General features: G+C 51.5%; 1 protein-coding gene across 2 annotated transcripts in view; it reads right to left on the bottom strand.

Annotated features, from left to right (window-relative positions):
- The window catches only part of PDE9A (phosphodiesterase 9A), a 106928-nt gene that overhangs the window by 71586 nt on the left and 18996 nt on the right, over positions 1-16346 (bottom strand). For both annotated transcript variants that reach the window (XM_069581692.1, XM_069581701.1), the window contains exons 2-3: positions 2467-2537; positions 1129-1206 (exon numbers count right to left, since the gene is read on the bottom strand). In XM_069581692.1, the coding sequence (XP_069437793.1) occupies positions 1129-1206; positions 2467-2537 (149 nt within the window). The remainder of the gene's footprint in view (positions 1-1128; positions 1207-2466; positions 2538-16346) is intronic.

Raw genomic sequence — 16346 nt, 5'->3', positions numbered from 1 at the left:
CAAAGGACAGTGGAGGTGGTTCGAACGTTACAGGACTTTGTACTTCCCGGGGTTTGTTACTGCCTTGGCTTTCTGCACCAAAGCCTGGCAGTTCTCACTGGCAGTCCTTGCCGGTGACTGGGCGCCCTGCACCCAGGCCCGAATGATAACTGACGTTTGCTCAGCTCAGATGTGCACACACCTTGGGTCGGGGGAAACTTTAGGGCACTTACATCAGAGGTCCCAAGGACTGCATCCCTGGAGCCTAAATATTTCCAGACTGCCATCAGGCAGCCAGGGGCCCTCCGGTGGCTGGGACGTGAGAAGGTCTGCCTGGGTACGCCCCCTCCTGCAGGCTGGAGCAGCTGTATCAGTCCACCCAGATGGCTGGGTTGACCTGTGTCGCTCAGAGGGGGATGCAGTGAGCAGCAGGAGCAACAGGCAGGGGTCCCCAGGGGTATCCCATGCCCAATCTCGCTCCCGCTCCCAGCCTTGCATGGAATGCAGTTTGGATTCTGCCTGGCCCCACTGAAAATATAAAGTGGGGAACACCGGGGACTCCGGTTGCTGGGCAGAGGGCGGGGCGCGAGTGGGTGGCCCTGCTCAGTCCTTGTCTTCCCTCTGGCCACAAGCAGCCAGGCTGTTCTATTGCTGTTCACAGATGTGTTTACTGCCCGAGCCTCTACCTCTCCGGCGTCTCCTGGTTCCGTTCCTCCAGTGCCCAGGCCTCCTCCCCTCACTGGGCAGAGTAGTCGGTGGGCAGCACTTGACAACTCCAGGACTTGCTCAAGGGGTCAATGCCCAGTGTCACCAGGGGCTCTGGTCAGGGAATCTCCTGCTCTGGTGGACAGGGGCCGGCTCTGACGCTGTCACTTAGTTCTCGGCTTCCCCACGTGTAGCTGCCCTCTCGGAGGGCGCCTGTGGGCCCCCAGCAAGGCCCCTGGCCACGCTTAGAGCTGCTGCTTTCCTGGGAAGTGACAAGTTCCGCACGGTAACCAGAAGTCTCCTACCTGACTCTCCCATCTTTGGTTTAAACGCGGATTTCCCTGCATCCGCGCATTACGGAAACAGCCCTGGAGACTCCGCCGTGCCTGCAGAGAGCTATCAGTCATGGCGAGAAAGAGCTGATGAAGCCTGCCAGCCACTTACCGTTCTGAATTGGCGGGCATGGTGGGGTCAATGGAGACCATGGCATCATCCGTGGTCAGGAGGGAGATGGTGGTGTTCCTGGAAGACAGGAGAAGCCGTTGTCTTCACCCCGATGTTGTCTCCTAGGTGCACACTTGAATCTGGGCCTCCCTTGAGGTAGGAACCTGAGCACCAGGCGGTCCTGCCCAAGGCACTCTGAGTGCTCAGCCCCAAGACTCTGGCCCTCAGCTGGGTAGCAGAATTACAGTTTGCGCGTGCAGTTTTAAGTGCTCAGCAGATGTGTAAGTCATTTGAAATGGGAATTGGAGAGAGTCTAATTTGTTGAGTTAGGAGGCTCAATAAAACTGTGGTAAAGTAGAAAGGAACACTTATATCAGCTGGTGATGAATTCAGGGTTTCCTTTTCCCTTTTATTTCCTGGGGGAGTCCATCTAAACAGGCAGAAAGCTCTCCTACTAAACAGTTTTAAGAGGATAAGTTGAATCTTCCTCTAACCTCCATCTCTGGGGGGCCTCTCACCCAAGGTGTTGGCTTAATCACATGACTTAACTCTGGTTTTCAGTTGTGTATTTTTAAAATTTGTGCCGTGGCAGTGACACCTGAATCCCAGGATTGTTCTAAAAAGAAATATATATTTATTTCTTAGCACACTGCTTATCAAAAGATGCCCCAAACTGTGGGCCATTTCTTGCTGCTCCAAGCTGCCACTTGCTATAATTTCAGGCATGTAACCTATCACCTGACTCTCCTTTTCTCACCTGACTCTGAAAGGTCCTGACTGTCCTTCCTTCTCACCCTCCTTGACCTGAGTCGTAACTTTAAAGTTAATTGCAGGCCAAAGTTATTCCTGATTACCTTCTATAGTCAAGAAGTTAGGATAGAAAATTCACTTGCTAGAACAAATTGCTGATTGTGGTTCTCAAGGGTACGTTTCTGGTCTTTTCAACTTATTTCTGACATCAGCTTTTTTCTTAAATGTTGATCTGGGGGACCACAGCCTAAACACTACCACTCTTTTTTATCCTTTCTCCCAAAATAAAAGAATAAATGAAAGAAAGAAAAAAAGAAACTTTTAAAATAGCAGTTTCTGCCTAATCCTGCCCAATGGTTCACTCCGCTAACACAGCTATGGTTGTTGGTGGGCAGCCAGCAACGGTGGCCGAAACCTCCAGGGACTCATCCATTGATTTGAAAGGTCCCATGTGCAAGGTGCAAGGTGAGTCCATCAACCTTTCCAGGCCTCCCATCCCCTACACTCAGCCACTCGGCCTCCCAGGTACCTGCCCCTTCAGGTGAATTTAAAGGCAACCCTCTGGTGGGGTGACTCTGAGTCACTCACCGAGGCAGGCCGGTAGCGATGCAGAACAGGTCCATAATATCACTGGAGTTGCAATACTTGCTAAAGACCACCTGCAAAAACAGAAGCACACGGCTGTGAGGGGTGGGCAGAGTGGGCAGCTGGTTTCCACAGTGATGTCAGATTCCAGGGGGTCCTCTCTGCTCCCGACCTGCAGGTTAATCTTACAAAGAAAAACCAAAATCACTGTGGGCTCTGGAATGCTATATGCACATCTCGCTGAGTTGACTTCTACAAGCTGAGAAAAACATGACTCTCTTGTTCGTTGCAGAACTGTGAGAAACAATGCTGTCACCCAGGTAAACTCACTTACAGGTGACATGTTGCCCTGCGCTCCACTGGTGACGTCTGATGGACCATCACAACCTCGGCTTAATGATACCCCATCTTGCAGGGTGGGTGCGGGGAGCTCCAACGACCTCTGGGGCCATTATGTTAAAAAACAATTTTAAGGTCATTAGCTTAAAAATAAAAGATTGCCTTTTAGGATTTGGGGACTGGGGCTGCAGGACTAAATCAGACAGGGAATCACAATGAGAAAGGATGTGGTTGGAACCGTGGGTCCATACAGGGAACGAATTTCACGCAATGCAATTAAATCTGCACCCGGCCTGGGTGTCCAGTCCCCGCTGGACAGGAGAGAAAACACGTTCACATCTGCACCTTTTGTCCGAGGGGTCTCGACTGTGAGCGTGGGCTCCAGAATCGCTCCCTGGGAGAGGGGGCTTCAAGTACAGCCTGCGGTTGTTCTCCAAGGCTGGATGGTGCACGGACAGTCCCCGCCCAGGCTCCTGTTTTCATCACAATAGCTGTTTTCCTTCAGTGTTCTCCCTGGGAATGGCTGTAAGGCCCCTCTGCTCACCAAAAGGAGCGGGCAGAGCCACTCCACTGAACGTGGGCAGAGCCATGCTGAACAGAGTGGGGATTTTTCAGTGCCCAGAGCATCGTTTTTTTTTTTTCAGCCAGATCAGTCTGCATCTTTTTTTAATTGGAAAGAGTGAAATAGAGCAAGCAGATATTTTCCCCACAAACGTGGCCGTTCCCTGACTACCACAGCTCCTGTGTGCCACTGGCCTGGCAACGCTGAGACACAGCCAGCACCGCCATCCAGGCTGCCCACTCCACCCCCCACCCCAGGCGGTGTTTGCACTCCCCAGTGACGGGGCCACTGATGGGCACTGTCCACCCAGCGGCCACCGTCCTGGCTCAGAGCAGGTCCACCAGGACCCCCGCAGCACCCCTGCATTGGCCCTGCAGGCTCCCGCCCCAGCACCCTGCCTCAGTTTCTAGATCTCAGGCCTGGTGGTGCTGCCTTTCTGGGCAGAAGCCTTTGCTGCCCTGTGCGTCCACGGTAGAAGGAAGGTCCACCTCCCCGCTGCGCTCCTGAGGTTCTGGAGTGGGTCCCTGGAGCCTGTGTCCTGGCCAAGCTCTCAGCCCCGCTTCACTCTAGTCCACGGGCACCCCCCCACCCCACCGCCCTCTCTGGTTCCAGGGGCCCGCTTGCCGGCGGCTCTCCTCCCCTCTCTTCCTCCCAGCCATCAGGACTTGGCGCAGCTTCTCCATGGGGCCTCCCAGCTCCACTGCCAGCAGGGTCTTGCCTCATCCACCGTGTTCTCAGGACAGCACACCTCCAGGGCCCCTGGCACAGGCTTTCATTCACGCCTTGGCTTTAGGGCTGTGTCCGTGCTGGGTGAGGTATGGAGTCCGGCCACCCCACTACTGACAAGGGGCCATTTCTGACTTTCCCGTTTGAACCTTTCTGAAGTTCATGTCCGTCTGGTGCAGACTGACTTTGTGGGTTTTCTCCAGACCCCAGTAAAGGGCAGGGGTAGGCAGGGGTGGAGGGTAGGGCAGCTTTGCCTGTGAACATCCGATTTGCTCAGAGATTCCAGAAAGGGGCGAGGCGGCTTGCAGGTCATGACCAGCTGCTGGTCAGGAGTGTAGTGTGGCTCCAGGAAGTCATGGCTGAGCAGGCCCTCCCCAGGGAAGACAGACCCAGAGCCTGGAATATCCGGGGGACCTCGGCAAGAAGTGAGTTTGCTCAACTTTATAAGCACCGTTGTTGAAATCTAGAGGCGAGAGTCTTTTGTGATGGTTTCCTAGCCTCGGGATAGCAAATAATAGAAGCTGTAAAAAGCCCAATTATGAAGGCTTCCAGCAAAACAGGTCCAGGAGCGCCCACAGGGCACACTGCCTTTCTTGCTGCCCCTTGTGACCGATTCAGCTCAACTCAGGGAGGAGACCAGCCTTCTCCTGTGTCCAGAACAGGCTTAGAGATTATTTTTTACACCGGGCTGGGGGGTGGGGGGCTGGAAGGAAATCAGGAATAAGCAGAAAAGACTGCATTGGGTGTCTTCCACTGCAGTGGGAAACCATGCTGTGTCCACTTGTAAATCCATTTCAGCATGCCTCTACTGTACAGAAATGCCCGGTTCTTTGATTTCTCTTTTGAACCAGTTGTGACATCTTACCAGTTTCCTCCTTCAGCTAAGACATTGTTAGGGTAAAATTCTTTGATGTGTGGCCACTTTACATGTGTGTTTGATCAGGCTTTCACCTTATTATTAAGAGTTGAGAAGCCTTTAGTGGGGACAATACCGGTAAGAAGCTAGGGGTGGAACATCACATGAACCCTAACATCAGCATCACGCAAATCTAACGTGGGGCACGCCCGGACAGCCCAACTCTTTGCCAGGTGCCAGGAGAAGCTTCTGGCCTAGACGGATTGTTCCTGGCGTGGGAAAGCAGCCCGTGCCCCACAAATGAGTGGCTGTCGTGGGAAGATCCCCCAGGCAGCCTGGTCAGGGGGGCACAAGGCTCTCTGTTCCCACGCTGAATCATACTGCAAATCCCTTATCCTCGATCCAGAAATAAACAGCAGTTAAAAAAAAAAAAGTGTTGGTGAAATGAAACTTGTAAGTGAGATGTGGAGACAGCAAGATTAACAGAGGAATAAAGATTTTATATTGCCATCCGACTAGAGGCAGAACCGGCTGCCGTTCATCAGTAAGCACGACGGATCACCCCAACCCTTCCATGGGGTTTGACTGGCAGCTCTGCAATATGAACACAAGACAAGAGAAACAAATGAGAACCCAGAGGCCTCTTGTCTGCAGAACGCTGATCGTTCTGTGTATTCAGCTGGGACCTGGGAAGGTCACAGGGAACTCTGGTGCTGGAACCTACTGGTTGCCTGCAGAGTCAGGAAATGGGCACTCAGGGAGTGCCAACCACCTACCAAGCCCCATTCCAAGGGATCCCCATGGGAAGCAACACACAGAGGTGGACAAGGGTCTCTTGGGTCCAGCCGGCAAGCGGTCAGGTAGCCAGGACCACAGCCCAGGCATCCCTCTGGTCAGTGCACACATGTGACCCAAACACAGGCTCTTTGTGTGTGTGTGTGTGTTTAGTTGCTCAGTCGTATCCAACTCTTTGCGACTCACAGACTGTAGCCCGCCAGGCTCCTCTGTCCATGGGATTCTCCAGGCAAGAATACTGGAGTGGGTTGCCACTGCCTCCTCCAGGGGATCTTTCCGACTTTACTAAGCAATTTGGAGCTGGTGGCAATTGGGGTGAGTCCCAGGGTAAGGGACCCAGGCCGACCACACTGGCCACCCGTGAGATCACTGCGGGAATGGCCCTGGAGAAGAGAGGGGAGGGAGGCCAGATCACAGGGGGCAGGGGGAGCGGCAGGAGAGCCCAGTGTCTCGAGTTGGCACCAGCACGGCTCTGTTTCTTGGTACCGACAGCACCTTCACCAACACACTTAGAAACCAGCACTGGCAACTGTGCGACAGATGGTCAGAGCGCTGCCAAACCGTGTCCAGATGGCCTCGGGGTTAGAGAGACAGGACGGCAGTTTCTAAAGGCTTGGGGGTGACTTTTTGTTCATTCTGAGTCTGGAGGTCTCCTTCAGGGATGGGATCCTATTGTGTTTTCCTCTTTGTCCCCTGGGAGACCCCCTTCAGAGGTTCATGGAGGGGAGGATGCAGAAAGCAGCCCCCAAGTTCCCATGTTCCAGCCACACATTGCTGTCCATGTGTTGAAAAGCAGGTGGACGGATGGTGTCCAAGCCCCCAGGAAGCTTAGATAATCGAGTTTCTGGTTTCGAGGTTAGGAGGATAGAGATTTGATCATTGCCCAGCGGAGCTCCTGGCGGGCACTCTGTGGTCTTCCTGCAAACAAGCCAGAAAGGAGGGGTTTCACGTTCCTCGGGACAGGTTCCAACCAGGACGTCTTGCCAGGAGACACCGCTACGTGTTTCAGCACTGGGACACTGTACGGGAGAGGGGACCTGCGTGAATACAAAGTGGCTGAGATGACCCGGAGTGGAAACCGATTCTGATGGGGTGGGCAGGAAGCAGGACACAGGTCACCCAGCAATGGGGAAGGGTGGGACTCTAGGCCTCAGAGGGAGCTGCACAGGCCCTGAGGTTCACCCACAGACGGGGGCAGCCCCACCCATGCGTGCTGGACCTGTCCCAACAGGGAGGGTCTTCCACCTCCTGAGAGGGCCCTGCGTCCACTTCCCCACCTTGGCTCATGGACCCCTCCAGGGCTCCCCTGAGTCTGCCTCTCCATTCAGGCTGTGATCTGGCTCACCTGCCGTGTTTGCGTGTGTGAGTGCGTGTGCGTGCATGTGTGTGAATCTGAAGGGTGCAGAATTAAGCCCAAAGTGTACTATTTTTCGGGTTCCCCTGGTGGCTCAGTGGTAAAGAATCTGCCTGTCAGTGCAGGAGACATAGGAGACCTGGGTTCGACCCCTGGATCAGGAAGATCTCCCAGAGAAAGGAATGGCAACCCACTCCAGAATTCTTGCCTGGGGAATCCCATGAACAGAAGAGCCTGGTGGGCTACAGTCCATGGGGCCACAAAGAGTCAGAGGTGACTGAGTGACTAAGCAGCAGCAGCAGCAGTCCTATCTTCCAGTTTGGAGTGGCTGGTGCAGTGACCAGGCCATCAGTTCAGCAATGGACTCTGCTGTGGGGAAGCCTCCTGGACTGTGACACACAGGGTTTTATGCAGCTCAGACGCTGTCCGCTGGGTCTCTGACTCCACTCCCTGCCCCTGTCTGTCGGTACATGGCCGGCCAGCCCCATGACAGTCTTGGCTGCTATGAAAAGATGCTGTGTTCCGTCTTCACCAGTGTCAGCTCTGATTTTTGCAGTACGCACTTGAGGGTTATGGCCCCGGCACACACAATTTGAAACCCACATGTGAAACTCACACAGGGGAACTTCTTAAAAGAAAGTTTCCCAAAATGCTGGTATTAATGTCCATTACCTGCTCTCTGTCTTTTTGCTTCCCCCTCTTTAAGATGGCGGATGGAGGAGTCCAGGGCTGGCTCCAGGCAGTCCGGGCACAGAACGAGCCTGGAGGCAGTGGCTGGGGCGTTCAAACACAAGAAAGATCGGGTGTAGCATCCTTCCCTTTGGGCTCCACAGGTGAAAATGACTTGTCATGGTCCCTGCCCCATTAACTCTGGCCATTTCAGCATCTACTCGGCCCAAATGTGGCTGCCGAGGACACTATTTCCCTGCTGAGTAACTGGGAGCCCACATGCGAGGGGCAGTGGTTAAGACAGCAGAGCAACCTAGAAAGCTGAGAGAGAGCTAAGACAACCTCTGATCGCCCTTCCACATCCTGGTGCCCTGAGCTCGGTTTCCTAACTCTATCTGAGACACTTCCTTGCAGCTGCTGAGAACATTTCTTGCTGGGTTTGTCAAACTCTAGTTTGGGTTGGCTTAAAGTCAGTGACCACTGGAAGCTGTGGGTTTCTCACTCGACATTTGTGGCTCCATGCTATGAAATGCTCCCAGTCCTGGACAAATGAGATAACCAAGTGGCAATTTAGGTTTGGGCTGAGTTTTGCAGTCTGGGAAAGCCAAAACCCACTGCAATCACTAAAGAGAAGTTCAGTGTGTGGATGTTGGGCAGGGACCAGGCACCAGGCAGGACGAGGGCTGGTCGGAGACCTCCCGAGAGAGTAGTGTGTCCCTGGGAATTCTCTCTGCGAGGCCGGCTACAGTTTTTTTCTTGAGAGAGACATCTCACAGGGCTCATAAACCAGGATGGCATTACTTCCCTTTCAAAGTCATTAAACGTTATCTGTGTCAGGTAAGTTGTGCTTTGGGGGTTGGTTGTAAAACATGCAATTACGTTCATTGTCTTGCTGTGACGCTCATGCTGAATGTGAAATTTTTTATCAACTGCCTTAGCAACAAATTTCACAGAGCATCTTTGAACTTGGAGTAACGAATCTTGAGCAAAATCTTCCTAATTATAATTCTTGTGCAGTTTTTTTTTTTTTCCCTGAAGTGATTTTAAACGGCTACAGCTGAAGAAGAGAGTGGTTGGGGTGGGGAGTCTGCAGACACCAGGATGTGAGGTCCTGAAGGAGGGAGGGGAGAAAGGCAGGTTGTCCTTCCCAAGGGCACATGGCGAGCTCTGCTGCTCCAGGTGGTTCCCAGCTCTGTTTCCTCCTCTGTTGATCAGACCTGGAGGCTCTGGTCCCCTCCTTGCTCCATCCACGTGGACTATGGATCTCAGCCCCCAGCATCTTAAATTTAACACTTCACCACAGCTGTATTTACTCTTGTATCTTGATGAAGACGAATTATGCATGTCCCACTGACATCAGAAATCTCCACCCAACCAAACGAGGGTACTGACTTCTAAAAATAGCCACGCTGGCCTCCAAGAAATGGAAGGAAAATCATCACACTGGCAAGAACGACAAAGGGACGGAGAGCCCAAATCTGGAAGCAACCCAGATGTCCTTCAACGGGTGAACGTTAAGCAAACTCTGGTCCATCCGCACCATGGATGAATTATTGATCTAGACAGCTGAGACGGATCCCAAGGGATGTACGCTATGTGAATAAAAGTTAACCCCCAAAGCTTACATACTGGATGGCTCCACTCATATGACATTTCTGCTATGACAAAGTTAGAGAGAACAGACAGCGCTGGGGTGGGGTAGGGGTCGGGGTGGAGGAAGGAGGTGGGTGTGGTTGTGAAAGGGCTGGACTGTCTTCTGCCATAACTTTGGGGGAGGATACCAGACCCTACGCATGTGATTAAATTGTACAACTCCATAGACGCCCTCAAACAAGCACAAGGAAATGAGGAAGTCTGAATAAGGCGGGGGACTGTCCCACTGTAATATCCTGGCCATGACGCCAGACTGTAACTCTGCAGGATGTCACACTGGGGGGAAACGGGGCGAAGGGCCCAGATCCCTCCATGGTATCGCTTACAGCTACACGCTAATCTCCATGTTTCCCCAAGGGCTTATCCGATAAAGTGAAGACACCAGCTGTGGCTGGGGGTGGAGAGAGGGACACCCTTTGAGGAATACGTGCCCAGGTGGCCCTGCTGGGAAGAACTGTGGCCACATGTGTGCCCTCTGACCCAGAATCTCGTTTCCAGAAACAGATTTTAATCAAAATTTTAATTTTAATCTAAAACTAAAACTAACAGCAAACTTTAATAATAATAAGAGCATTTATGGGGACATCCCTGGTGGTCTGGTAGTTAAGACTCCACACTTTCAATGCTGGGGCCATGGGTTCGATCCCTAGTCAGGGAACTAAGATCCCACACGCTGGGCTGTGTGGCAAAAAAAACCAAACAAAAAAACCCCACACATTTATGAAGTGCTAGACAGTGTTCTAGTCACTTCCCAGGCTTGGGTCCAAACCACTGCCTTGCACGGGCCCTTCACAAGCGAAGAGCTAGTAGAGGTGTTCCTTTCGTGTTCACTACTGCTGAGAAATGGAATTAAGCTAAACGTCTCAAAACAACAAATCAATTGCATCTTAACTAAGTCTCCACGATGTAACATTATACATTAAAACCATGATTTTGAACACTGCTGCTTCTGTCATGCTGAGTGACAATGATCAAAAGAAAAAATTATGTTAAAGAAGATGACCCTGTCCCTCTCCATCTTGCTGACAACACCAGCAAGAGAGGTCCTGAAATGTTTGCAGCAGTTTCTCCTCTCTGGTGAGCGAAAGGGTTCTTCTCTTTTCTTTTTTATACTGCTCTGTAGTTCTCAAATACTCTACAATGAATATGTGGGGTTTTTGTAACCAAAAAGGATCTAGATCTAGACGCTGATGTTAATAATCAATCACAGACCTGGCTTATGAATATTCCCTCCTAACAGCAGGCTGCGCTGCATTTACATAAGAATCTTGGGAGAGGGGGAAAAAAAGGTCTTTACCATTTTTATTTGGAAAGAATACTCTGGCTTTAAGCCAAGAGGATGAGAAAATTAAATGACAGTTAGCCAGAGGACAAAATTCAGAATTTAAATAGCATTTGGAGAGGAATGGGGGAAGCTGCTGTGTGAGCCGGAAGCACCAGAGAAAACCAGAAGGGAGGGAGAGGCAGGGACCCTGTGGGGGGGGGCGGACAGGGTGGGGAGGATGAAGCCGGGCACCTCCCGGGATGGACAAAGAAGCAGGTCCCAGGGTTCTGTGCCAGCTGCAGGGACTCAGGCTGAGATGGGGCTGGAGGGACTGGCCATGGGCCCTGGGGGACCCGAGGCCATGCACACAGAAGGGGCTGCACAGAAGGTGGTTCCCACCACCCTCACCACCACTCCCCACCAGTTCCAGTTAAGACTCACCGCCCACACAGCGGGACTTCCTGGTGAAGAATCTCTACAGCGTCAGACCCTAACCTAATGCCCGTCACACCCATGCATCTTCCAGACCCCACCCAAGTGAGGTTTTCAGTGACCAGGATGGGTGTAGGTAGAGTCCTCCTAGGGGGCTGCAGGGAGCCTGGGCGGGTCCCCCAGGGGTCCAGATCAGCAGGTGGGGCAAGACCATCTCCCGGGAGCTATGTCCCAAATTTGGGAAGGGGGGTGATTGAGCAGCACTGCTCTGGAGTGAGGACAGGGGGCGTTGGTCTGCCAGCGCTGTGACAGGTTTCCTTTCTTTAAGTAGGTCTATGTAAACTCCTTTAGATACTAATTATAAAGCAACTGTGTGTGTGTGAACCGTGAACTTCAGATGTTCAGGCTGGATTTAGAAAAGGCAGAGGAACCAGAGATCAAATTGCCAACATCCGCTGGATCATCGAAAAAGCAAGGGAGTTTCAGAAAAACATCTACTTTTGCTTTATTGACTACGCCAAAGCCTTCGACTGTGTGGCTCACAACAAACTGTGTAAAATTCTTTAAGAGATGGGAATCCCAGACCACCTGACCTATCTGTATGCAGGTCAAGAAGCAACAGTTAGAACTGGACATGGAACAACAGACTGGTTCCAAAAAGGGAAAGGAGTATGTCAAGGCTGTATAGTGTCACCCTGCTTACTTAACTTATATGCAGAGTGAGCGAAAGTGAAAGTCGCGCAGTCGTGTCTGACTCTTTGTGACCCCATGGACTGTGTAGTCCATGAAATTCTCCAGGCCAGAATACTGGAGTGGGTAGCCTTTCCCTTCTCCAGGGAATCTTCCCAACCCAGGGATTGAACTCAGGTCTCCAGCATTGCAGGCGGATTCTGTACCAGCTGAGCCACAAGGGAAGCCTTATATGCAGAGAACATCACACAAAACGCTGGGCTGGATGAAGCACAAGCTGGAATCAAGATCGCCGGGAGAAATGTCAATAACCTCAGATACGCAGATGACACCACCCTGAAGACAGAAAGTGAGGAGGAACTAAAAAGCCTCTTGATGAAAGAGAGAGAGGAGAGTGAAAAAGTTGGCTTAAAACTCAACATTCAGAAAAGTAAGATCATGGCATCTGGTCCCATCACTTCATGGCAAATAGATGGGGAAGCAATGGAAACAGTGACAGACTATTTTTTGGGCTCCAAAATCACTGCAGATGGTGACTGCAGCCATGAAATTAAAAGATGCTTGCTCCTTGGAAGAAAAGCTATGACCAACCCAGACAGCATATTAAAAAGCAGAGACATTACTTTACCAACAAAGGTCCATCTAGTCAAAGCTATGGTTTTTCCAGTAGTCACATATGAATGTGAGAGTTGGACCATAAAGAAAGCTGAGCACTGAAGAATTGATGCTTTTGAATTGTGGTATTGGAGAAGACTCTTGAGAGTCCCTTGAACTGCAAGGAGATCCAACCAGTCAATCCTAAAGGAAATCAGTCCTGAATACTCATAGGAAGGACTGATGCTGAAGCTGAAGCTCCAATACTTTGGCCACCTGATGTGAAGAACCGACTCACTGGAAAAGACCCTGATGCTGGGATAGATTGAAGGTGGGAGGAGAAGGGGACGACAGAGAATGAGATGGTTGGATGGCATCACCGACGCGATGGACATGAGTTTGAGCAAGCTCCTGGAGTTGGTGATGGACAGGGAACCCTGGTGTGCTGCAGTCCATGGGGTTGCAAAGAGTCAGACATGACTGAGCGACTGAACTGAACTGAACTGTGTGTGTATGTGCGTGTGTGTGTGCGCGCGTGTGTGTGCGTGTGTGTGTGCGCGTGTGTGTATTAGTCACTCAGTCATGCTCAGCTCTTTGCAATCCCATGGATGTAGCCCACATCATTCTCTGTCCTCGGGATTTTGCAGGCAAGAATACTGGAATGGATTGCCATTCCCTTCTGCAGCGGATCTTCCTGCCCAGGGACCCTGGTCTCCTGCATTGTGATGGATTCTTTACCATTTGAGCCATTAGGGAAGCCCCTCTAAAGCAAGTTATGCAGCTGTAATAACTTAAATACCTACACATCTGGGGAGGGAGATGTCATCCTGGGTGTCAGGTCCACACAGTCAGCACCCGCGAGGCTGCCCACGACTGCTGTCCTGAGACCCTAGTGGCTCGGATCTACATGTCTCCTGGCCAGAGAGTTGTAGGGCCGCCCTGCTGGGGTTTTCAGGCCTGTCCATGGCTGCAGGATGGTCAGGCCAGGGCCCTCCTCATGCAGACTTCTGGGGGTCAATGAAATGAGATGAAGCTCACTGGTGCTGATGCCAATGTAAGCCTGTGGCTGCCAGCCTAAACCCCAATTCCAAACTCAGTGCTCACACAAGGAACCTTTCTGTTCCCAGTAATTCTCCAGTGGGGGCTGTACATTTGAATTTACAGAATAAATGAGTACTAATACAGTTCCAGAAAAACATCTATTTCTGCTTTATTGACTATGCCAAAGCCTTTGACTGTGTGGATCACAATAAACTGTGGAAAATTCTGAAAGAGATGGGAATACCAAACCACCTGACCTGCCTCTTGAGAAATCTGTATGCAGGCCAGGAAGCAACAGTTAGAACTGGACATGGAACAACAGACTGGTTCCAAATAGGAAAAGGAGTACGTCAAGGCTGTATATTGTCACCCAGCTTATTTAACTTATATGCAGAGTACATCATGAGAAACGCTGGACTGGAAGAAACACAAGCTGGAATCAAGATTGCCAGGAGAAATATCAATAACCTCAGATATGCAGATGACACCACCCTTATGGCAGAGAGTGAAGAGGAACTAAAAAGCCTCTTGATGAAAGTGAAAGAGGAGAGTGAAAAAGTTAGCTTAAAGCTCAACATTCAGAAAACGAAGATCATGGCATCCGGTCCCATCACTTCATGGGAAATAGATGGGGAAACAGTGGAAACAGTGTCAGACTTTATTTTGGGGGGCTCCAAAATCACTGCAGATGGTGACTGCAGTCATGAAATTAAAAGACGCTTACTCCTTGGAAGAAAAGTTATGACCAACCTAGATAACATATTCAAAAGCAGAGACATTACTTTGCCGACTAAGGTCCGTCTAGTCAAGGCTATGGTTTTTCCAGTAGTCATGTACGGATGTGAGAGTTGGACTGTGAAGAAGGCTGAGTGCCGAAGAACTGATGCTTTTGAACTGTAGTGTTGGAGAAGACTCTTGAGAGTCCCTTGGATTGCAAGGAGATCCAACCAGTCCATTCTGAAGGAGATCAACCCTGAGATTTCTTTGGAAGGAATGATGCGAAAGCTGAAACTCCAGTACTTTGGCCACCTCATGCGAAGAGTTGACTCATTGGAAAAGACTCTGATGCTGGGAGGGTTTGGGGCCAGGAGGAGAAGGGGATGACAGAGGATGAGATGGCTGGATGGCATCACGGACTCAATGGACGTGAGTCTGAGTGAACTCCGGGAGTTGGTGATGGACAGGGAGGCCTGGCGTGCTGCGATACATGGGGTTGCAAAGAGTCGGACACGACTGAGCGACTGAACTGAACTGAATACAGTCAGTTAACTGTTTGTATAAGCTTTATATTATAGGACTATATGTAAAGTTTTTGAGAAAAAAAACCAGTTCTGTTGCTAAAGTTATACAAATCACTGCACTGACTGTTGGTCCTCAGGGCAGAGGGGGCACCTGAGAGCAAGGACAGTAAGTGAGTGACTGCCCTTAGCTGGCTCCCTCTGACGGAGTGGGCCCTGGATTGGCTGCAGCCCCTGAGGTTCCCAGAGTCTCACATGCCAGGATGACCCTGAGCTGGTGCCAGGGTTGTGTACTGCTCCAGACACATGCAGAGCAGAGGGGTGGATGGGGAGGAGTCAGAGGAGTGACTACAGGCCCAGCTTCTCCTTTTCCAGCTTGGCCCAGGGCAGGATTCTTAACCTTGAGGCTCTGACTCTTCCCCTGCAGAGTGAGCATTGTCATACCAGGGTGAAGGCTTCATCATGACATACAGAGGGCCCGGTACACAGTAAGTGCTCAGCTAAGTGGCAGCTGTGATTACAGGAGGGCCCCTTGAAATTCACAGATATCTTCCCTGGAGATGGAGAGGCACCCCCTTGACCGTGCCAAGGCCACTTCCCCAAGCAAGAGGCGCCGAGGACACACAGCCTTGACATCAACATGTCAGCATCTCTGGGTGGTTTCCTATGTTGGGATATCGGTGCCCAAGCATCTGCCTATGTCAGCATGCTGAGAACAAATTCTGCACCTGCTGGTTTTAGGTTAAACACCACCACTGCAATCACCTGAATCATCACCAACCCCCACCTCCACCGTCACCACCAGCATCCCCACTGTGACCATCACCATCACTTACTCCATCATCATCACCACCACCTCCTCCTCTGCCTCCACCATCACCACCACCATCCCTTACTCCATCGTCATCACCACCTCCTCCTCCTCTGCCTCCACTGTGACCACCACCTTCGCCACCGTGACCACCACCATCTCTTACTCCATCGTCATCACCACCTCCTCCTCCTCTGCCTCCACCGTCACCACCACCATCCCCACCGTGACCATCACCATCCCTTACTCCATCGTCATCACCACCTCCTCCTCCTCTGCCTCCACCGTCACCACCACCATCCCCACCGTGACCATCACCATCCCTTACTCCATCGTCATCACCACCTCCTCCTCCTCTGCCTCCACCGTCACCACCACCATCCCATACTCCATCATCATCACCACCACCTCCTCCTCTTCTGCCTCCACCATCACCACCACCATCCCGTATTCCATCATCATCACCACCAACACCACCAACAACATCTAACGTGGTTGAGTTCACGTTCTGGCCAAAACCTGAGCCAAGCGTCTTACATCCTGTGACCCTGGGTCCTTGGAGGGACCTCCTAAGCTTGGAGCATCATCGTCCCCTCAGCTCTCACATGAGAGCTCTGACACAGAGAGAACCTGGCCTGGCCAGGTCTGTGTGGTCCTGGATATAAACTTGGCCACCTGGCTCCAAGTCCAGAGATGCGTGCAGTGCTGAAATGAGACTTTAACATTGGTCCTAATGGGAAGCAGAGGTGGTCACTTGGCCTCTTTTCTGCTGTCACTCCCCCTTAGCGGTGTCTATATTCTGTCTGCCTTGTTCTTAAATTACTGATATTTCTAACCACCTACTTGGAGTGAATATTGA

The sequence above is a fragment of the Ovis canadensis genome, chromosome 1 (genome assembly GCF_042477335.2).
Source record: "Ovis canadensis isolate MfBH-ARS-UI-01 breed Bighorn chromosome 1, ARS-UI_OviCan_v2, whole genome shotgun sequence".
Taxonomy (NCBI): domain Eukaryota; kingdom Metazoa; phylum Chordata; class Mammalia; order Artiodactyla; family Bovidae; genus Ovis; species Ovis canadensis.
The sequence above is the reverse complement of the archived record's forward strand: the minus strand, read 5'-3'. Positions and strand labels throughout refer to the sequence as shown.